Source organism: Dasypus novemcinctus, chromosome 22 (genome assembly GCF_030445035.2).
Source record: "Dasypus novemcinctus isolate mDasNov1 chromosome 22, mDasNov1.1.hap2, whole genome shotgun sequence".
Taxonomy (NCBI): Eukaryota; Metazoa; Chordata; class Mammalia; order Cingulata; family Dasypodidae; genus Dasypus; species Dasypus novemcinctus.
In genome coordinates, this window is record NC_080694.1 from 35,583,350 (window position 1) to 35,607,136 (window position 23,787).

A 23,787-nucleotide genomic window follows, 5' to 3' on the forward strand; every position below is an offset into this window, starting at 1 on the left:
AGTTTTAACCCTTGGGAATGTATTTGCATTGCCAGTGTCAACAACTTCAGAAATGAGTGCTTATTTTGATAAACCTCAATTGTTAGTTCAAGAGGCATTTCGTTTTTGTTTTAAGGTATAAGATGAAACAAATGACCTGCTAGGCTTATTTGTAGGGGCATCAGGTTTTCTTCTGAATTTCAAGTAGAGAAAGTTATTAGTCTTCTAGTATATGTTAATGTGTTTTATGGAAGAAGAAAAAAACAAAATTGGAAGCTGGTCCTTTGGTTAGATAAATCAAGTTATTGAGTGACTGTTTTAACTAAATCATTATTGACTTCAGGTACCTGATTTGGATTCCTTTTTTCTGTTAACTCTAGTGTTTTTAACCGAATCCTCTTATCCCCAGTGTATTTCCTCAATACTTTTGGTATGAGTTCAACTGTTAGAAACAAATGAAAATTATGTACCACCACCTAACTCAGTTCTGGCCCTATACCCACTTTGAAATAAAATGTCTGAGGCTGTTCTAGGAAAATTTAGTGATTATCCAACTTCACGTATTTTACTGAGATGTATTTTATTATTACTGTATTTTATTATGTATCTTTGAATCCTTGTTAAATTTCGTGATTTTAAAATCTGTTTCATACATTTATAGGATAGAAGATGTTGATAATTCTGAAAAGAGTATAAATGAAGAAAATGGAGAAGTATCAGAAGACCAATCTCAAAATAAGCACAGTCGTCACAAAAAAAAGAAGCATAAACACAGAAGTAAACATAAGAAACATAAACATTCCTCAGAAGAAGACAAGGATAAAAAACATAAACATAAGCATAAACATAAGAAACACAAAAGAAAAGAGGTTATTGATGCATCTGACAAAGAAGGTCTTTCTCCAGCAAAAAGAACTAAACTTGATGATTTAGCTTTGCTGGAAGACTTGGAAAAACAGAGAGCCTTGATTAAAGCTGAACTTGATAATGAGTTAATGGAAGGAAAGGTCCAATCTGGAATGGGACTAATATTACAAGGTTATGAGTCTGGCTCTGAAGAAGAGGGGGAGATTCATGAAAAGGCTAGAAATGGAAATAGGTCTAGTACTAGATCTTCAAGTACAAAGGGGAAACTTGAACTTGTGGACAATAAAAATAGTACAAAAAAACGAAGTAAAAGCAGATCCAAAGAACGGACTAGACATAGATCTGACAAAAAGAAAAGTAAGGGAGGTGTTGAAATAGTTAAAGAGAAGACAACTAGAAGCAAGTCTAAGGAGAGGAAAAAGTCCAAAAGTCCATCCAAAAGAAGTAAGTCTCAAGATCAAGCAAGAAAATCAAAATCTCCTACCCTTAGAAGGCGGTCTCAAGAGAAAATTGGGAAGGCAAGATCTCCTGCTGATGATAAGATTAAAATAGAAGATAAAAGTAAATCAAAAGATAGAAAAAAATCTCCAATTATAAATGAAAGTAGAAGTCGTGATCGGGGCAAAAAATCTAGATCCCCAGTTGATTTAAGAGGTAAATCCAAAGACAGAAGATCACGGTCCAAAGAAAGAAAATCAAAACGGTCTGAAACTGATAAGGAAAAGAAGCCAATTAAATCTCCCTCTAAAGATGCTTCTTCTGGGAAAGAAAATAGGTCACCCAGTAGAAGACCTGGTCGTAGTCCGAAAAGAAGAAGTTTATCTCCAAAACAACGTGATAAATCAAGAAGAAGTAGATCTCCACTTGTAAATGATAGGAGATCGAAGCAGAGCAAGTCGCCTTCTCGAACTGTTTCTCCTGGGAGAAGAGCCAAGAGCCGATCCTTAGAAAGAAAACGAAGAGAACCAGAAAGGAGGCGACTTTCTTCTCCAAGGTAACTTGTTTTCAAAATGTAAATCATTTTTATTAGCCAATGCACCAGATTTTGAAGGAGAAACTAGAATTTGTGGACAGTTAAAACTAGAGAGTAATGAGTTTCATGATTTTAAGTATAATCCAGTCCATTAATTATATTAATATTTGCAATTTGATCATTATCTTGATTGTGTATTATTATTTTACATTGACTTTCGTGACAGAGTCAGATTTTTTGTTTTGTTTTTTAAGTTCTTGATTTAATGTGATATCTAATTTGCTAAATCATTCCTTTTAATCCAAGTCATTTGGCTAATTAAATTTATTTATACCCTTTTATGGAGAAGGGTGGGAATTATTACTTAATTGAACAGTGCAAGCTAAAGCTTCTAACTTTAAAAGAAAGGGGTATCACTGCAAATATGGCAAAATGCTAAAAGTTGGTAGATCTGGGTTGGGGGGTATGTTGGTATGTATGGGTTTAGGGTTTGTATTATTTTTGCAACTGTTCTCTAAGTTTGAAATTATTTCAAAGTAAGAAAGAAAGAAGGGTGAAAGGTTAACAGTTTAAAGATTGTTTTTTGCCCATAATATTTCTCTTGCATTTGCATGATTTTGAACTTTAACAATATAAATTGAAACTAAGATTAGTATTTTTTGTCCCATAATTATAATTGAATTTGAAATGGAAAATTTTTTTGTCACTAATTCACTTAATCTCATTGTTGAAAAAAGTAGTACCTCTTAAGGTTAGGAAGAATAATACAAGAAACTGTTTTATTTTGTATCAGTAATAAGGACAATAGTTCATTTTTATTTAATAATATAGTTTATTAGAGTCCTTTCTCATAAATTCTCATGTGATTATTTTAACTCGGTGGCGGGGTCTCCCCATCCTTTCTCCACTACTGCTTCTAAGAAATGTCTTAGCCCCTTTTCTCTGTACGTACAATTATATGGATATAAGGTTTTTTCCTTTAAAAAGTGAGATCATACTCTTCATATTAACATTGATTTTCTTTTTCCATGATACTTTCTTGACAGTACATATATCAATATATAGATCTTTTTTGTATTCTGTATAGCAACAATGTGTATTTCACAGTGTAGATGTGCCATAATTTAATCATTCAAAGTAAAATTGCAAAGTCTAAAGATATGTCCATTTACATTTTAGAAAGTCATTGTTAAATTTCCGAACATGAAAGTTATACCAATTTGAACTTGTTTCCAAATCCTTGCTAACTTTACTGCTCAGGTTGCTGAATCAAAGTCTACCTTGCTCATTTTGGCTAGATCAGAGAACGATTCTTTTAAGTACTGTGTTCCCTGTCATAAATGTAAGGCAGGATGTCCTTTTACATTTTATTAAATGGGAACAATGTTATAATCTATTAGGTTACTATTTAATTATAGAGACAAACCCATTTATAGGTTGGCCTGATTGTTCAGGATGAATAGTCCTATCCAAATCTGGAACAACATTTAGATATTTTCAAAGGCTATTTTAAAAAAGTAAGTTGTAGAAAGGCCTGCTGTAATACAGATAGCACATTAAACAAGAATAAAACGCATTGAAAGCTATTTGTGAGACAAGTGTTAAAAAGAGTGGCTGAAAGGGATACTGTCTTCAGTTCTAAGGTTAATGTTGATTGTAACATTGAATATATTATAGTATTATACCTAATGGCCATATTAACAGTAAGACTTAATTTATAGTAATGTCAAATAGTGAAAGACGAAATTTTCAAAATGAGGAAATCCAGAAGTATTACACACTTGGGCAAGTTTTGTTTGATCAGTGTATCTGAAATTGGAGTCAGCAGCTTGCATAGTATGAGTAACCTTTAATAATTCACTATTTAAAAATTAATTTAAATATTGAGGAAATGTACCTTTAATGAATGTGTGCCTACCATAATACCAAAATGTCATTGTCATCATCTAAATTTTAAGTTCTGTTACAAAACCTGTTAATCAGTATTTGCCGTCATTAGGTTAGTCTTTTCTGATGATATTCTTTACATGTAGAAGAAATTATTTTGGTTTTTTTTTTGTCTGTTAACTTGTATTTGGTCTTATTAAGAACACGACCTCGAGATGATATTCTCAGTAGACGTGAAAGATCAAAAGATACTAGCCCGATTAATAGATGGTCTCCAACCCGAAGAAGAGCTAGCAGATCTCCTATTCGAAGGCGATCTCGTACCCCACTCAGACGTAGCAGGTCTCCAAGAAGAAGAAGCAGGTCTCCCCGGAGAAGGTAAAGGTCATTTCATATGCTAGTCTTTTGAATCATTACAATCTGAATGTCTTTAAAGTTGCATATTCTTTTACTAGGCTTTCTGATAGACCATTCTTTGTAAAAATCGTAGATGTGATTACATAAGATTTTTTTTTTTTTAAAGAAGATACTGGGGATTTAACCCGGGACCTCATTCACAGGAATCAGGTTCTCAACCACTGCGCTATCCCCATTCCCCCTGTATGATTTCTTTACCAGTCTGATATTCCATATCTGGTGATTTTTCTTTTATATAGTTTTCCTTCAAATTTAAAATTTAAACAAATCTTTGCTCATTAAGAACTCAAAGTAATCTTTTAAAACTAGAACAGTTTTTCATTTTACTTTCATAAGAGAAATACTAAATGAGAGGCTTAGGGAATTTTTTTTTTAAACTTGGTAGATAGATCATAGGATGGTAAAAGTGTAGACCAGCGGGAGTGGATGTAGCTCCAAGTGGTCTAGTGCCTGTTTACAATGTACAAGGTCCCAGGCTTAATCCCTGGTGCCTCCTAAAAAAAAATGTAGCCCAGTTTTCTGACTTTTTTTTTTTTTCTCATTTTTTAAAAAATATTACATTCAAAAAATATGAGGTCCCCATTCTCCCCCACCGCCCCCATGACTTTTTTATAATTGTAGTTCTGTATATTGATAACTTTTTGAAGATCCTGGGCATAGACTCATTCAATTCATTGTAGAAATCATTTTATCTGAGGTACACATAATGGTTGGCTAATCAAAATGATTGGCGGCTGGTTTTTAAAGCAAGGAATCATTAAAATATATCCACATGAACATTAAATATTCTATTTTAATTGAAAACATATTTGTCAGTCTTTCTGACATTTTTAATTGAGGTACTACATAAGTGCAACTTAAAAAGACAGCACTCCAAAGGCTTATATTACAACCAGTGGGTATATCTTTACATGTTTTTGAAAATCACTGCCATTTTATCTGTTGATTTCCTATTTTGGAAAGTGAGTTTATATACCACCTCTCACTCATGTTTCTCTTCCTCCAAATTTTATCATATTTTTGCATGCTTCCACATCAGTATAGTAATTACTATGACCGTGTAAATATTATTCCTTGCTGAGCATATACTTGGATGGGGCGGGAGGTACTTCCTTCTTAAGCTCTTAGTCTTCTGGTTCCAAACTGATTTTTAGACCTGCTTGTACAGTTATTATTGTGGGATTTTTTTTGCCATTTCTGTCACCTTGGAATTCCCTTGTTTCTTTCTCGTGTTGGATTCCATTTCTGTTTCCAGTATCTTCATGTTTACCCCCATGATTTTGATAGAGCCATCTCCTAAAAGCTTTCTGAGGAAAGTATATGGAAGGAAGATTTGGGGGAACCTTCCATCTCTAAAAAAAATCCCTCTCATTACTACTGATTTGGCAAGGAATAGAATTCTAGGTTGAAATCATTTTTCCTTAAGGATTTTGAGGTTTTTCCAGTACAGAGAAGATAGTGCTATTTTCATTCCTGGGCATTTTTATGTGGCTTCCTTTGTTTCCCTTTCTCTGGAATTTTTTAAATTTTTTTTAAATTTTATTTTTGTTGTTTCACACTGAAAAAACATTAGTTTATTAGCTTACTTAAAATGATGAACTCATATTAACATACTTTTATGAAAAAATCTTTTTCAAAACAAAAGTGTATAGAGAAGAATAGCATCAATTTACATTTTTTGGAAATCTCTTTTAATTTTTATTTTCTTTTGGTTTTATTTTATTTTTAAAGGAACTATAGATTATGTAAATGTTATATCGAAAATATAAGGGATTCCCATATATACCCTCCCTCTCCCACACTTTTCTCCATTAACATCTTATGTTAGTGTGGTACGTTTATTACAATTGATGAACACATATTGAAGCATTGCTACTAACCATGGTCTATAGTTTACATTATGGTTTACAGTTTGCACCGCACAATTGTATAGGTTTTGACAAAATAATCTGGTGTATATCCATCATTGCAGTATCATGCAGAACAATTCCAGTGTCCCAAAAAATGCCTCATTATACCTATTCTTCTTCTCTCCCCTTAGAATCTCTGGTTACCACTGTCTTTATATCAGTGTTACAGGTTCTTTCATTACTAGAATAATAATAAGTCTACTTTAGGTCATAGTTGCATTCCCTCCTTATGTTTGTCCATTTCTCAATTGTGAGAATTTTGGGATGGTGATGCCCACTCTGCTGCTTATTGAGATGGGTCTTAGACCCCATGGAGCAGATGGGTGGGACTGTCTTGATTGTAGTTGCAGATACTCTGTTTCTTGGGATGGACGTTGTCCATCATCATCCTTTTTTCAGTTGTCTTGGGTGAGTCTGATGAACTAGAGAGTAAGTGTTGGCTTCAACTCTGCTGAGATTCAGACCTCAACCAAGATATGAACAGCCAGAAGATTTCAGTCTCTGGGACACATATTTAATGACTATTGTGCTAATTACGGGTTCAAATAAAAGGGACATAAAAACCATGTGTAGGAAAATTATGAGTGAGTCCAACTCAAATACATCGGGGTGGTAGGTGATCGATCGTATATTCCAAGGTAAGGTCCACTGACAGGGTGCGAAATTCCTCAGGTTGTCTACCCTGCCTATGGTGTCCAGGTGTCTCTAGAGCTTCAGGAGCCCTCCTTCTTGAGGTAGTGTTTACTGCGGCAGTGAGATCCTCCTGAGACAGAAGCATGAACTGGAATGATCTCCTGACTCTTTCTGAAATCTCTTAGCCATTATAAACTCATTTGTAGTTAATATTTTCCCCTTTTGGTTTAGGTCTTTTTCCAAATGCATCACTAGTTGGCACTTGGTAATAATCCCTCATTGCCAGGGAGGCTCATCCCCAGGAGTCATGTCCCACAGTGGGGGAAGGTAGTGAGTTTATATGCTGAGTTTAGCTTAGAGAGAGGCTGCGTTATAGCAACAAGGAGGTTTTCAGAAGGTACGTGTTTTTTTTGTAAGATTTACTTTTATTATTTATTTCTCTTCCATTCCTCCCTCCCCCCCCCTTGTCTGCTCTCTTTGTCTGTTCGCTGTGTGTTCTGTGTCTGCTTGCATTCTTGGTGGCACTGAGAATCTGTGTCTCGTTTTGTTGCATCATCTTGCTGTGTAAGCTCTCCATGTGTGCAGCGCCATTCCTGGGCAGGCTTTGCTTTTTTTGCGTGGGGTTGCTCAGTGCAGGATGCACTCTTTGCATGTGGGGTTCCCCTACGCAGGGGCCACCCCTGCGGGTCACAGCACTCCTTATGGATGGCAGAGCCTTGCGTGGGCCCGCTCACTATACGAGCCAGGAGGCTCTGGGTTTGAACCCTAGACCTCCCATGTGGTAGGCTGACTCTCTATCAGTTGAGCCACGTCCGCTTCCCTCAGGAGATAAATATAATACTAGGCTAAATTTCAGTTTCACAAGAATAAGGTTCATAAGTTACAAGCATTAGTATCAATCAAGGGCCTGTCTTTGGTCTTTTCTCCTTTGTTAGGCACTGCTGGTGTACTTTAGGGATTCTTGTCACTCTTAGAGAATGTAGCAGGAGACTCCTCAGGATGGGAATTCAATATTCTTTTGGTTATTTTCTGGGTTTCCACCCACCAAAACAACACCCCGTGACCACTTGAACACATTCATATTCCATAGAGGCATGCCCCAGGTGCACCCCTCCCCACTTCCCCCACCACCGACACCTTACACCAGTGATCCTTCCCTGCCACAGTTGCAATTCTTCTGCCATCCAAAACCTCCCTAAAAACAAAGCAAAAAATAGTAATAAAGTACAAAATTAAAAGGTACAAAATAAATTCTTTTTACATTTTGTCTTTTATCCCTGTAAGATCTCTTATCTTTTATGTGCAGTTTCTTCTGTATGTTCCCCCAGTATTTTATTTTTTTCACCTTATTTTCAAAGAAGCTTTAGGTTACAGAAAAGGCATATAAAAATAATTTTTAAAAAATGAGTGTCCTGTGTTCTGTAATTTCACTATAACATTACTTGGCACATGCATCTTTTTTTTTCCACTTGTTTTGCTGAGCATTGGATAGGCCCTTTAAATTAGGAAGCTTATGGCTTTCTATTTCTGGAAATTTTCTGTTTTTTTTTTTAATTTGTCATTTTCTTTTTTTCCAGTTGGACCTTCTGTATTCTGATTATTTTTTTCTCACCTAGCTTGCATATTTGTCCCTTATTTTTACTTTCAGTCTATGAGATTTTTTTCATTATTTCTCACCCTTTTATTGCTAAATTTTTTATTTTATTTTTAAATTTTCAAGTCTTCATTGTATTTATTTTTTATTGTTTTTTGGGTTTTATTTTAATTTTCTTATTAGAGAAGTTGTAGGTTTACAAAAAAATCATGCAGAAATAGAGTTCTCATATACTCCCCTACCCCCATTATTAGCACCTTGTATTAGTTTGGTACCTTTGTTAAAATTGGTGGAAGAATATTAGTAATATTTAGTAAAATTGCCCTATTAACTCTAGTCCATAGTTCGTATTAAAGTTCACTGTGTTGTTAATATCATTATAAAATTTTTATTTTAGTAATATATATTACATAAAATTTCCCTTTTTTACCCATATTTAAATACAAAATTCTGTGTTGGTTGTTGACCATATTATGTTACTGTCACCAACCTCTATTACTAAAACTTTCCACCACCTGAAACAGAAACTCATTAAGCATTAACTCCACATTCCCAACCCCCACCCCAGTCCTCTATTCTAGTTTCTGACACTATGAATTTGCTTGTTCTAAGTATTTCATTTCATTGAGATCGTACAGTGTTTGTCCTTGTGTTTCTGGCTTATTTCACTAAAAATGGTATTTTCAATTTTCATTCATGCTATCGTATGTATCAGAACTCCATTCTTTTTTATGACTGAATAATATTCTATTTTCTGTAACATTTTAATCATGTTTTATGAGAGTAGCATTTCTTATCTCTCAGACCATAATGAGTTTATTTTGTGGAGTTTTTGTTCTTTATACTTCTCTTTCTTATACTTTGTTCCCAGATTTTTTTTTTTATTTTTTATTTTTCTTCTGTTTACCTTTGCATTTGAGGACTTTCCTCAACCAGCTGATATCCTTGACTGGCCGCCTATTGGGATTTAAACCTTAGGCCCTTAGAAAGCTGAAAGGAAGCTTAGTGCCAGCTAATGGGTTTCACCTCAAGATGATTGTCATTGTCTCTCGAACTTTCCCTTGGACTGGGAAGTGTTCCCAGAACCTTCTCGTCTCTTGCAGAGGAGTATGGACTTGGATGCCAACGGAGATGGTTGTTGTTCACTGCACAGACTTCTGCTGAAGTGCCTCCCCTGCTCCAAGTGCCAGTTTTTACAACAGCCATCACCTCTGCAGAAAGTAAATCTTAGGTGTTCTGCCAGATTGTGGTGCAGGATTGTTGGCCTTTTCCACTGAGGAAGGGAGAGGCACATGCAGAATCTAGCTGTTCCTTTTAAAGACTTTCACCACTTCTCCTGTTTTCACCTTTTACCTCATACTCCACCCTTGAGGATATTGGTATGTCTTATTCCTGAGTCTTCCTGGACTTCTAAGGCATGCATACTGGCTTGTTTCTCGTTCACCTTCTGTATTCCTATTGGACAAATATTTAGCATGGTTTGACATTTTGCTACTCTTCCATTTTGCATATTTCAAAGTTTTGTTGGCATCTGTGCTGTCATCTCTCTTCACATTCTCTTTGCGTGTAGATTTTTAAAAAAAAGTTCCTTTATTGTTATTTAGTGAAATTTTAGAGAAAATGTGAGTCATCAAATGTGATAGCAATAGGAATCTTGTCAATCCTTTCTGCATCCATGTCCTTTTCTCTTTGGGAGATTTCACAGCATCCTTCTAACATAAATTTCACCCTTAATACTTGAACTGTAATTTCAGTTTCTGTTTAACATGAGGCAAGAACTTTAAGTATTTATCCAAATGCTTATTGAAGTATATTATTCACATACAACAAAATTCACTGTTTCAGTGTACAATTATATGAATTTTAACACACTCAAAGTCACGTAATCCCCACCAAGATAGAGAACATTTCTGCCACCCCCAAAAGTTCCCTCATGCTCCTTAACAACCACTGATCTACTTTCTGACCCTATAGTTTTTCTGGGAACAACTCCCCTTTTTACACTCTTGTTCCATTAGCTTACGTAATTAGTCATTTAAAATGAATACAGTTGGAGCAGAAACAGGTTAGAACAGAATAGACAAAACTAACTCTTGGTAGTCATAAAACTCAACTGGTCAAACCAGAAAGAAGCCTGCTAGTTTTGACTATTAAAAAAAGACATATTTAGTAACTCTGTGTTTCACAACCTTGATGCTGTATGAGTACAAAAGAAACATACTTGTTCATTTCCATTGAACATATATTCAAGATCAAGTTCATGAGAACTACTTTTTAGTTTAAAATGTGGTAGAAAAGTAATGTTTTAGCCATCCCAATTTTCTGATACCTGTTATTTTACTTAAAAAATTTAATTCTCCTTTTAAAAAATGTATCTTTTTTTTTTTTCTTCACATAGAGACAGAGGTCGGAGGAGCAGGTCACGTTTGAGGAGGCGGTCTCGATCACGGGGTGGTCGTCGACGGAGGAGCAGAAGCAAAGTAAAGGAAGATAAATTTAAAGGAAGTCTTTCTGAAGGAATGAAAGTTGAGCAAGAATCTTCATCTGATGATAAGTAAGAATGGAACTTTCCCATAGTTATTAACTTTTTCCAGTTTTGAGAAGCACTGTTTGCCCTAGAAATCTTTGTAATTTCCAATTATTGTAAGCAAGTCCATTAATTTGGTCCTGAATTAAAGGCTTCTCTTTTGTTCATACTATGTAGGCTATGTACATTGAAGTAGGGGCAGTGACTTTCTGCATTTAAGAGTTTCTGTTTCAGCTGGAGTGAATATTTATGATATTGATAATGTTGTGTACTATCATAATCCTCCCCTTCTTTGTTTTTATTAAGAAGAACAGATACATTTTCATTAGTTAACCCTACTAATCATAGTTAACAATTTCAGAGGGAAATTTTATACAAAATTTGGATTTTTCAATTTGTGTTAAGTGGTACATACTTTGAAATTAAGGCCGTCTAGTGACAGGTATTCCTGTTTGTATGTGAAAATATAGAAACACTTCAGTGACCAAAAAAAGTGGGGAAAAATTTTTAATCCAAACTTCATTGTTTAAATGAAATATCACAAAAATTAGTAAGACTAATTTAAAGCAGTATTCTCAGCCATGGGCAGTTTTGCCTCCCAGGGGACATTCAGCAGTGTCTGAAGTCATTTTTTTTTTTTTTTTTTACATTAAAAAGTTTCTGATTTTTTATTGAAATCTCATGTTAGGTATCAAACAAAATCTGCTTTCTTCAGATAAAAATATTCTCTCAGATGTCTCCAGATAACCAAGTCTAAATTGGTCCTTCAATGTCTTATTTTATTTCTATTGTCCTCATGAAACGTTCATATACACTTAAGATGGTTCCAAAAAGGATTTTTATCATGTAAAGGACCGTACATGACGACCTCTACCACTGCCTCCACTAACAAACTTTCCTCTTGAGCCTCCACTGCCACTATTTGCACTTGCCCAGGAAGGTCCAAGTCCCCCACGACCTCTGGAAGCACGGTCACGAGGACTAGGGCGATAGCCTGTAGAACTAAGTGGTCGTAATGGTGGAAGTGGGCCTCTGTTAAAATTGCTCTGGCCTCCACGACTTTCATTGTAGGTTCCTCTAGGAGTATTCTGAGCACTCCAACTGGAGCCTCTTGTTCCTTCCCGACGACTATAGTTTCCTTTTGAAGCCGGTGGTGTGAAAAAACCTGTTCTGTGAAGTCATTTTTGATTATCATCTTGTTCTGGAGGCCAGGGATTCTGCTCAGGATCATCCTACAGTGCACAGGGACCCTCCCAACCCCCTCCTCCCCTAAACAAACACCTATCCAGATTAAAATGTCTGTAGTGCTAAGGTTGAGAAACCCTAATAGAGTTAGGTGATTAAGAAAATTAGATAGAGGAAGGATGTTCCATGTAGATCCCGATGGACTTGATAAGAGTCAGAGTGCACATTGCTTACTCTTTTGCATTGAACATTCAGCAGATCATAGGATCACAAAAGAGGTTACACTGGGAGGGACAAAGACATGGAGGAGTTCTTTGGAGGAGCCAGAGGCAGGGAAGGGGCTCAATCCAAAGTCCCCCTTCAGATTATATGCGAGCGTTTGCATGTGCATTTTTGATAGGGGAAAGATCTGTAGCTTTTAATAACATTGGAATATAGTGTATTTGATATCTCTAGCTTTGAAAGAGATTTCGAAGGGTTCTGTGACCCTAAAAAAGTAAGTAAGTTCTTTTTCCCAAGCCTCTCTACCCCTAGGCAAGAAAACTAGGGCTAGAGAGGTAAATAACTTTATTACTAAGGTCATGGTAGAGCCCCCAATGACTCTTTAAACTTAAGGGTCTATCTTTTGCTTCCAGTTTTGGTGCCATGAGACAGGTGAGGAGAAAACTGGAACACAGGAGGGTTAACTTACTTGCCAGGATTCCAAAACAGGCAACTCAGTCCATTTAGAAACAAGAAAGAGAATAAGACAGTAATAAGGCCTTTGCTGTAACTTAATAGTGACCTACATTTTCCAACCTTTGGTTTTAAAATGTGTAAAAGTTATGGTTTTCAAATCTGTAAGATTGTTTAAAATTAATTGTAAATGTGTAAACAAAACTTTTAGCCTTGAAGACTTTGATGTAGAGGAAGAAGATGAAGAAGCCTTAATAGAACAGAGAAGAATACAAAGGCAGGCAATCGTTCAGGTATGCATTTTTAGTAAAGTTTCAGTCAATCCTTGGAAGATTGTCACTTCCTCATTGGCCACCCTGAGGTAAAGCCACAGGCACTGGATCCTTTGGGCTGGCAGTCCTGTAAAGTGTCTTTCATGATCATTCAGAGAGTTTTCTGAGAATGGGAACAGGAGTGGTGGAGGTAAGAAGAAGGCTAGAAGCCATGAAAAATATTGCATGAAGGGTTTTATAAGAAGGACAACCACAGCAGCCCCTTTTAAGGGTGCAAAGGAGAGATGAAGCAGCAATAGAGCAGAGAGAGGACAACTTAATTCCCTACAGAGGAAGGAGGAAAGGGACTGCACATGCTCATGAAACTGGTTTGCCTCTTGACAAGGGCAAAACTGGCATTGCAGAGGAGGCTTACTTTTCTGGAACTCTGCTAAGATTATTGTGATTATAATATAACCTTGAAGACTTGGTTGAATTCTCTTTTGTTTTGCCCAGGTCCACAATCCCCTATCTCCAACCCTAGAGCCAGGTGTCCTTCAGAACTCAGAGTTTTTTGAATATTAGAAAGGTAAATGGTGCATATGTGAGTGTCATTTAATGCTACTTGGTGAAATTTGGAGCAGCACCGCATGATCAAACACAGTATTTTTGCAGTAAGGCATATTAATATTCTACAGAGGGGGATAAATAAGACTATAAATAGCCTCTCATCTAAATAAAGGAAAACTTTTTCAGTGCTTTCTAAATTTTGTAATTACAGATTGAAATCTAATTCAACCAACGTATCGATAATAGCCTTTTTTTTTAGCATTATTTTACACTTTTTTAACATTTCACATGCAGAAACTCTGAGCAAATTAATGTATTCAGATAACATCAGATTTTATGAAAATTATCCATTGGATTGTTATTACAGAAATACAAATACCTTGCTGAAGACAGCAACATGTCTGTGCCGTCTGAACCAAGCAGCCCCCAGAGCAGCACTCGCACGCGGTCACCTTCTCCAGATGACATTCTGGAACGGGTAGCTGCTGATGTTAAAGAGTATGAGCGGGAAAATGTGGATACCTTTGAGGCCTCAGTAAAAGCCAAGCATAATCTCATGACAGTCGAACAGAATAATGGTGAGTAATAAGACAGATTTTTGTTTCGACCATCTCTATTAGCATGGTTTTCTGAGTTTTTAGCCCTATAACTTTGTGTATTATAATGAGAGAGCTTATTTTGAGTCATATTAGGGACTAGGGAAAAGGAAAAGGGATTAGGAATGTTGCTTCTGCTAAATATTATAGTCGTACTATATTAAATGTATTGTGACATATTAATAAAATTAATTCTTAATCTCATCTAATGTCTATTTATAATTGTTTTGTTTGAATATAGATGCAAATAAGACACACACATTGCAATACTATCCCTTAAGTCTCTCTCAGTCTTTTAATAGTTCCTCTTCCCATCCTTTTTTTCCTTTCCCCCTCTTGCCATTTAGTTATGAAGTTACTAGGCCAAGTGTCCTATAAAATTTTCCACTCTGATTTTGGCTAGACATTCTTGTCATATATCTCCTCTATTCCCCTTGTTTCTTGAAAACCAATTGTTACTAAATAGAGACTTGAATAGGTTTTAGTTTAATCTTTTTTGCAAGAACAATTCATAGGTGGTACTGCAGTGGCACATTGGTTTTGGTTTTCCTGTTTTTGTTTTGCCTTTTTTTTTTTTAAAAGATTTATTTATTTATTTCTCTACCCTCCCCCCACCCCCCAGTTGTCTGTTCTCTGTGTCTATTTGCTGCGTGTTCTTCTTTGTCCACTTCTGTTGTCAGCGGCACGGGAATCTGTGTTTCTTTTTGTTGTGTCATCTTGTGTCAGTTCTCCGTGTGTGTGACACCATTCCTGGGCAGGCTGAAATTTCTTTCGCACTGGGCAGCTCTCCTTATGGGGCGCACTCCTTGCGTGTGGGGCTCCCCTACGCAGGGGAGACCCCTGTGTGGCACGGCACTCCTTGCGCGCATCAGCACTGCGTGTGGGCCGGCTCCACACGGGTCAAGGAGGCCCGGGGTTTGAACCGCAGACCTCCCAAGTGGTAGATGGACGCCCTAACCACTGGGCCAAGTCTGCTTCTCTTTATTTTGCATTTAGAGTGACTGTGTTTAGAGATGAGCCACATCCATTTAGCATAAAGTTTCCTTTCAGCTATTTGCCCAGTGATTTTAGCAGCCATTAATGATTAGTCTTTAGAGCCATTATTTCATTGGGACTTCCAAAGTGGTGTTTTTTATCAAATCACTTCTTTTGAATTATTAGCTGTAATTCTATAAAAGAAGATTCCACCATTTGGTTATCTCAAAACATAGCTTGTGTAGGAAAAGCAGGATAGGTGCTTAATTATTTTCTGACTAGTTTTTAAAATAGGGGTAAATGGATGTGGCTCAAGCAGTTGGGCTCCCATCTACAGTATGGGAGGTCCACTTTCAATACCCAGAGCCTCCTGGTGAAGGCAAGCTGGCCTACGCGGAGTGCTGCCCTGCACATGGAGTGCTGCCCCACGCAGGAGTGCCAGCCCACATGGAGAGCTGACGCAGCAAGATGGCACAACAAAAAGAGACACAGGAGAGACAGTAAGAGATGCAGCAGGCCAGGGAGCTGAGGTGGCGCAAGACAATGATCGCCTCTCTCCCACTCTGGAAGGTCCCAAGATCGGTTCCCGGGGCCGCCTAATGAGAATACAGGCAGGCACAAAAGAACACACAGTGAATGGACACAGAGAGCAGATGGTGGAGGGAAGGGGGAGAAATAAGTAAATGAGTCTTTAAAAAAATAATTAAAATAAAATAGAATAAGATTGGTGCTCTAGCAACTTGCAGAGATGACCATGAGATTTTAATTGTTGTTGGGTTTTTTATTGTTTGGTATCATTATATAGTTGATGTGTTTGAATTCATTGCTGTCATTTTTCTCTTTTGAGGCTTAGCTGGTTCTCTCTTCAACCAGGGTGTGGAGGGAGCCCTTTAAGTTAGTTTTTAATGTCATTTTAACTCAGTTCTTTAGTATTTTCCTGACTTTCTAGGATCAAAACTTCTACTAAATACTTGCTACTGAACTAGTGCAAAAACATCCATAGACAGTACATCAGTAAGTATAGCTGTGTTCCAGAAATGTTTGTTTATGGACACTGGAATTTGAATTTCATACAGTTTTCACATATCACAAAATAGTATTTTTTTCCCCAAAACATTTAAAAATATGAAAACCATTCTAACCTTACAGACTGTACAAAAACAAGTGGTGGGTTTGGATTTGGCCCACAGACTTACCTTGTATATATCCTGCCCCAGAGCTAGAATCAGCTATTTCTTAAAGGAACACTTGGGCACTGTGTGGTGTTGCATTATTCTGTACCTTTTCAGTTGACAAAGTTAGAAAATAGGTAGAGGCATACTCGGAGATACTGGGAGCTTGTTCCAGACCACCACAATTAAGCAAATACCACAGTAAAACAGACCACATGAATTTTTTGGCTTCCCAGTACATATAAAAATTACATTTACGATATACTATAGTCTAAGTGCAATAACATCGTGTATTTAAAAGCACAATGAAAAAAAATACGCACAATGTACATTCCTTCATTTAAAAATATTTCATTGCTTAAAAAAGGCTATCATGTAAGCCTTCAGCAAGTCAGAATCCTTTTGCCGGTGGAGTGTCTTGCCTCAGTGTTGATGGCTGCTTAATGATCAGGGTGTTCACTGGAGTAACACTTAATTTTTTTGACGTTTTTGGTTTTTTTTTTAATAATACTATATGTAGTTCTAAAGTCATTTATCAAGCAAGGTACATTTTAACATTTTTTAAAAGTTTTTAATGTATCTTTCACGTCTATGTACTTGAATTATGTCTGCACACATGCACGTAATATACACGCTCATCAGTGTGCAGAAATCTTCCTCATTCCTTTTAAAGCTGTATACTATTCGAGTGTAATGGATGTGCCATAGTTTCCTTCATAAAAGGACTAGTTGAGTATATATGGTTTGTCCAGTACTTTGCTGACCCAGCAATCTCACTTCTAGGAGCAAATGAAAGAACATGTAGTTTTGCCAGGTAGTGCCAAATTCATGTCGGTATAGATGATATGCTTTGCCCATCCCACAGTGTCTGAGTTCTTGTTTATCTAGTACTTTTTAACAGTATTGTTACACTTTTGGATCTTCAGCCTTTAGCACAGGTGAGAGATGGTATTTTTTAATTTGCATTCCCCGTGTAAGTGAAATTATGTTTTCTTATGCTTAAGAGCCATTGCATTCTTTTTTTCAAGAAACTTGTATTGTTACCTATCTTTCTATGGAGTTGTTGATCTTTTTAGGAAGAAATATATTTAGATCTATATCTACAGAGGGGATAATAACCCTTTAGAATTAAGTTGCACATTAATATGATTTTTTTAAAGAACTTTTTTGTTTTGTTGCAAGGTCATTGTTTATCTGTTAGCATATTAATTTAACTAACAATGATGAAAGCACTGATAAATTAGGTCTCAGACTTTCTGAAATGCATTGTTTTAGTAAATAATGAATAGTTTTGTACATATTAATTGATGCAAAGGGATTCTAAATTGAGTATTAATGAAAACTGAATTGCTGTTAGTAGTTTTCCATTGAGTTATTAGTATTTGTTTTTAATTTTTATCTCCATTTTTCAAATAGTAATTTTAATTTCCTTTAAGGTTCATCTCAGAAGAAGCTTTTGGCACCTGATATGTTTACAGAATCTGATGATATGTTTGCTGCATATTTTGATGTAAGTAATTTTGGTGGCCTAAAAACACAATTATTAAACAGTAGATGGTTCAGAAAAAAGTATGCATGTATGTAAACATCTGTGTGTATGTATAAAGAGAGAAAGAGAAAGCAAATGTAAATGTTAACATTTGGAAATCTGGATAAAAGGTATCTGGAAACTATTCATTTTTTCAGCTTTCCTGCAAGTCAAAAGTTATGCCAATTTTAAAAATAAAAAGTGTTGTTAAAAATATAGCAAATTGGAGAGCTTTATAAAGTGGCACACTGAATGACTTAGAAGTGCTATTTTAGAAAAAAATTTTCTCAAATTCATATATGTATTTGTACATATATGTGTAGACATATATCGTGGTTAGGGGGGAGATAAGGTGATGCTAACGTTTTCCAGGCCTTTATTAGAGTAGTGTTACAAGTGGTGTCTCGATCATAAAAGAGGCCTAAAAGAATTGGTGAAAATTGGAAGGAGAGTTAGGCATTAGTTACAAAACCTATGATTGTTAACTGAGGGTCAGCCTATAATTTTTATCCCAATGTGCCTGTCAACTATGAAAATTCAGATGATTTTACATTATCTTCATTTATATTGCCTCCTTTAAAATGCCCTGATTTTATTCCTAAAAGTTTTTGAAGATACTGTGTTAATTTTTTTTCCTGAACATTATTGTGATACAGTAAAAGAGACTTTGGTAATCATATTCCAGCTATATGGCATTTATTTACATGGGTGGCAGTGATTGTTTATTTAATTTGATAGAAAATACCTTACTAAATTACAGCTGGTTTTGCCTTATTTTGTTTTAAAGGAAGTACTTTAAATGTCTGCCTGATTGGTGGGTTTAAATAGCTCACGTTACCTCCTTAATTTCAGAGTGCTCGTCTTCGGGCTGCCGGTATTGGAAAAGATTTCAAAGAAAATCCCAACCTCAGGGATAACTGGACTGATGCAGAAGGCTATTATCGTAAGTACTTAACTGTAGAGTTCATTGTGATATTTTGTAAAATCATGTTGCTTTGGTCAATCACATGTTATTGGAGAACTATCAGATCATATCACAGTGGCATCATTGAAAAAGTGTTGCACATCTAGCAGCTGCATGAGGCCATCTTGTATTCTAGGAAGCAGCCCAAATGAAAGTGAAGTAAAGACTTGATATGTAACTTAAATCTATTCAAAGTTATTTTCTGCCATGAGATAATCCTCCAGGAGAAAGGGGTGCGTCACTTGCTTATCTTGATCTGAAACCAAGAGAAACAACATACAAGGAACTTGGGATGCCAATCATGCAGTATTTTTAATGCAGAACTAAAATTGGAAGCACATTTCTTCCCTACTCATTATTAAGATTATCAGCAGTTGATAGAAGAGTAGGAACTCTTGTGATGATGTGAAGTCAGCATGCAAATGCAACTTCTAACCACATTATGGAAAAGAGTGACCAATGGCAGAGGTGTGGTTTTGATTTTCCGCTGTGTCCAGAAAACCAAGCACAACCGTTGTGTCCAGAAAAACAACCAGAAAATTGGACACAATTTTTAAGTGACTTGTATTTACTACTTTCTAATCTCATAGTTTTTGCTTAGTAATCTAGGTCTATTGTCAAAATGCTAAGTTTTTAATATACTTTTTTTAGGTGTGAACATAGGTGAAGTCCTGGATAAGCGGTACAATGTGTATGGCTACACTGGTCAAGGTGTATTCAGTAATGTTGTACGAGCAAGAGATAATGCAAGGGCCAACCAGGAAGTGGCTGTAAAGATCATCAGAAACAATGAGCTCATGTAAGTTGAGAAAACACATGGATATTCACAAATGGACGTATTTTAAAATGCCACTCTTAAAATGTGTAACACAATCTGGGAAACAAGCGTGACTATAGCAGCAGGTATTTTCTTATATATAATGTACTAGAGCCATGGGCTGATTGAATTTCATTTGTTGCAGTTGATTTCAGTACTGCGTATGCAGATTATTACCTTAGGCACTAATATCAACCTAACTCCATTCCTTCTGCTTCTTGTCTTGTGGCCACCTTTTCCTGTGACTGACTTAACGCAAGACGAGAGCTGAGAAATTGGTGGCCTATAAAAAGTAAAAACTGGTATATCAGAAAGCATTGTGAATTATTTGTATCTTTTGTTTTATCAGTTGCCTTTTTCCTTTAACAGATCATTGTCATACCCAAGTTTTTTAGTACATAATCTCTACCATGCATTGCATTTTACCTTTGGTTTTCTGAGTATGCTATACTCGGAAAAGTTTTTTTCTTTTGATGGTAAGCCCCAACTTCTGTATTCTAGTCACTGACTTTAAAATGGAGCTTACTGGATAAATTATAGCCAGAATTTCAGAGGATAACCAAATATTAAAATTTGGTAAGACATGTTCATCATTAGATTCTGAGACAAACCAATACCTAGTATACAGTGTGGTTCCATTTTTGTTAAAAATAAATAATTAAATCAAGACATTTGTGATAAATGCAAAATCATTTTCTCTTTAAACATCTGAGACTAGTAAATATACATTAATGGGTTTTTTCTAAATTCTGAATATATTCAATTTTGGCCAATTTTCTTTTTCATTTCAGGCAAAAAACAGGCTTGAAAGAACTAGAATTCTTGAAAAAACTTAATGATGCTGATCCTGATGACAAATTTCATTGTCTGCGACTCTTCAGGCACTTTTATCACAAACAACACTTGTGTCTTGTATTTGAGCCTCTCAGGTACAATGTCAAAACCTATATATTAAATTGAAAATTCAGTTTCTTCATCCCTACCAACCTCATTTAGGGTAATGCCGTGACAGATTTTCTGGATATTTAATTTATTTCCAGTCAGCTCTGGATCTGTTCTTTTGTTTAACTTTTGGCTAAGAGCTTCTCAGCTTCACTAAGATACAGATGTTAATTGATTGCACACTGTGTGCTGGCAGTAGTCTCATGTAGCCTACGGTCAATGGAGAGATTCTCTAATAATTAAATACTTCAAGGAAGAGAGTATGCCCGAAAAGGGATGGGAGAAGTGGAGATGGTTTAATTTTGATCTTCATCAGTAGGGCTTCATTGTAGTGTCTTCAGAAGTAGCCTGTCCTAAAGTCGGATTAGGAATTTTACTATGGATATCTTTCCCTCTGTTAATTTTGAAAATTGAATTTCATTGGGAGATTGCTTTGGATATGTATGAGAGCATATTAAAAACATTCTCATTTTAGTGTAAAATAATCAAACGTGGGTTCTTTAAAAGAATATTTTCATTTTAAATTATAATTTAGATTTATTCTTTATGCTTGAACTTTTTTTTGCCTTTTGTATTTCCGTTTTGCATTCTAATCCCTAATTTTACTGTTTTTTTTTTCATTCTCTCCTGAAAGTATGAATTTACGAGAGGTATTAAAAAAATATGGTAAAGATGTTGGTCTTCATATTAAAGCTGTAAGATCCTATAGTCAGCAGTTGTTCTTGGCACTGAAACTCCTTAAAAGATGCAATATCCTCCATGCAGATATCAAGCCAGACAATATCCTGGTAAGTCAAACAACTGGACTGCCATGGACACCCATCTCTCTTTTTACACAGTGTGATAGTTATTGTCATGTTTTTCTTGAAATCTGAGAAGCATAATTCAGTTTATTAGTTACTAATTATAAAAACTTTACCACTTTTTACTCTTTTGGTAATTGAGCTGTGAAATTTTCCGGAAGAGAGAATATGCCATTGTCCCATTATTTTACTTGTGATGCATCTGTAGTACACACAAACCCCAAGTCTGCTGTCATGTAGCAATGATGGACTTCCTCTGGTATTTAAAAAAAAAAAGTACTACACATTTTGCTGTTTTGAAACAAAGGCAGGTTCACGCTTTTTTTCCTCTTATTTTATAGATTTTGGGACATTTCAGGGGATTTACCGTCTCTTATGCAGATGTACAGACTCTTGTACAATTAATGTCTAGGAGAGAGACCTTTAGAAAAAACCAAGTTTGTAAGATGTCCTTTATTGTGGGCCATTTGAGCTCTGACAAAATTAATTAAGACCGTGATCTTATTAACGTTTGGTAAAGACTCTATCAAGAATTTCTCTTAGTTCATGTTCCTTTGCCCCCCCATTTTTAAAATATCTCAAATATTTCTAGAGCACCACATTAATAATGAGGCATTTCATTTTTATATATGTGATCTGGGTTTATATTGTATATCTGGTATAACTTGGGGTTAAAGGAGATGAGAGGTACAGTGTAAGTGAATTGTAGAATTGCCTAGCCAACTTCATAGTTGACTTACTTAAATTTTTTTTCCCTTTTTAATTATGAAGTTAAGTCATCCATATCAACAAATATATAAAACACACATACAATTTAAAAGGTAATTGCGCAGTGAACACCTGCATAACCACCTTGGAGATTAAGCAATAAGACATTTTCCAGTGTCTTAAAAGCTCTTTTTTTAAAAACCTTGTTTTTCCTGGAGCTAATGCTAAATTAGCACAGGTTTTTACATGGATTTCAGGAACTATATGTTTTCCCTTCACCCTGAGGAAGAGAAAACTAAGCCTCATAGACCACATGGAGCTGGTTCTGCTAATAAATCCAAAGCATTTTTAGCCCATGCTTTCCGCCGTTAATACCACATTCAGCATGGAAGGTGTGGAAGGTATAGCACACTAAAGATGCATGTGAGTGTGGATTCATTTAAGGTATTCTAGACAGCCCAAGAGTTCCACTAATTTAGATGCTGCTTTTTAAGTAGTCTTGGGGTTTTCAGCTGGGTATTGAAACGGTGTCTTAAGTAGCTTGAATAGCTGAGTACCGCTTATAGTTTTAAAAGCTTTAAATGTACTTTCCTATTTTAAGATACCTGTTTTCCTGATGCCCAAAAGGAAGAGAACAATTTTTGATGTGGTGGTTAAAAATAATCATTTATTATCTTCATTTTGTGGCTGTCATCTGTAATAGACCAATCTGTAATTTTGACCCAGCTTTATGATAGCCTAATAGTACCAAGGGCTGCTTCTTAGGAAGTGTCACTTTGGGGTGGGAACCGGGGGCCAAGTTTAAGTCGCAACTCAGAATTTGTGTGTGCCTCTTTTAAAGGGGGGAAGGGACTCTGGAAAGTGAATTTCCTTCACTTGTTAATCCTGCACGTGCTTCTGACTAATGAGTGACAGCAGTCATGGGAGCACCTCCAGCCTTTCTCAGCAGATGTCACTATCACTGTGTATGTTGACGTATTTACAAAAGAAACGAGAAGCCAGTAGCTAATATGGAGGTCATATTTATCCATTTTGCCAAAAATACTTAACATTTTCTTGACTAATACTTCCTTTATATTTAAGGGATTTAATACTTTTTAGATTTGAAGTGAGTGTGCTAAATTTGGGATGGGCTAGCAGCTTTGGATGAAGAATGCTTTTGTTTTGCTTTTGTCAGAATCATCCTTCTGCTTTTCTTGACATTGTAATTTTCTGGCAGTGGAAAGCTAACTTAAGTCTGACCTTTAAATGAATGTCTCATATTTCTTAGTAATTTGACCTTATTAGGTATTCTGGGAGTTTTTAAAAGATGCTGTGCTTCATTAAGATTATTCTTTTCCCCACTGGTTTGTAAATGGTGTTTGTTAAAATTAAATTAACTTGGTAGTAAAAAGTGTTTTTGTTTTTGTTTTTTACTAATTGTAATCCTATATATAATGGTAGTTTTTACTACCATTAAGAAATTAATTTATAGAAATAAATTGAAAAGGAAAATGAGTGACTTGGTTCTCACTACTAGAATTAATATAACATCTCAAAATATATTTTTATTTGTTTTATTCCTGGCTTGAATTAAATTTCCTGGGGTATGTTTTGCAGGTCAATGAATCAAAAACTATTTTAAAGCTCTGCGATTTTGGATCAGCTTCACATGTTGCCGACAATGACATAACACCCTATCTTGTCAGTAGATTTTATCGTGCTCCTGAAATCAGTAAGTTTCTTAAAATGCTCTTTGGTCTGGGCCATCCTGTGTGGTGGAAACAGCGTATTTAATTTCTAAGTACTGTTTTCCATCACACTTCAGCAGCTGC

At 35.8% G+C, this 23,787-nt stretch overlaps 1 protein-coding gene across 5 annotated transcripts in view; it reads left to right on the top strand.

Annotated features, from left to right (window-relative positions):
• The window catches only part of PRP4K (pre-mRNA processing factor kinase PRP4K), a 40,086-nt gene that overhangs the window by 8,814 nt on the left and 7,485 nt on the right, over nt 1–23,787 (top strand). For all 5 annotated transcript variants that reach the window (XR_009182726.2, XR_011647030.1, XR_009182724.2 and 2 more), the window contains exons 2-12: nt 641–1,840; nt 3,908–4,084; nt 10,659–10,814; nt 12,859–12,940; nt 13,836–14,046; nt 17,648–17,721; nt 18,592–18,682; nt 19,355–19,502; nt 20,312–20,449; nt 21,097–21,250; nt 23,573–23,687. Coding sequence is in view for 1 of the 5 variants with exons in the window: in XM_004473547.5 (XP_004473604.2) it covers nt 641–1,840; nt 3,908–4,084; nt 10,659–10,814; nt 12,859–12,940; nt 13,836–14,046; nt 17,648–17,721; nt 18,592–18,682; nt 19,355–19,502; nt 20,312–20,449; nt 21,097–21,250; nt 23,573–23,687 (2,546 nt within the window). In the remaining 4 variants the exon portion in view is untranslated. The remainder of the gene's footprint in view (nt 1–640; nt 1,841–3,907; nt 4,085–10,658; nt 10,815–12,858; nt 12,941–13,835; nt 14,047–17,647; nt 17,722–18,591; nt 18,683–19,354; nt 19,503–20,311; nt 20,450–21,096; nt 21,251–23,572; nt 23,688–23,787) is intronic.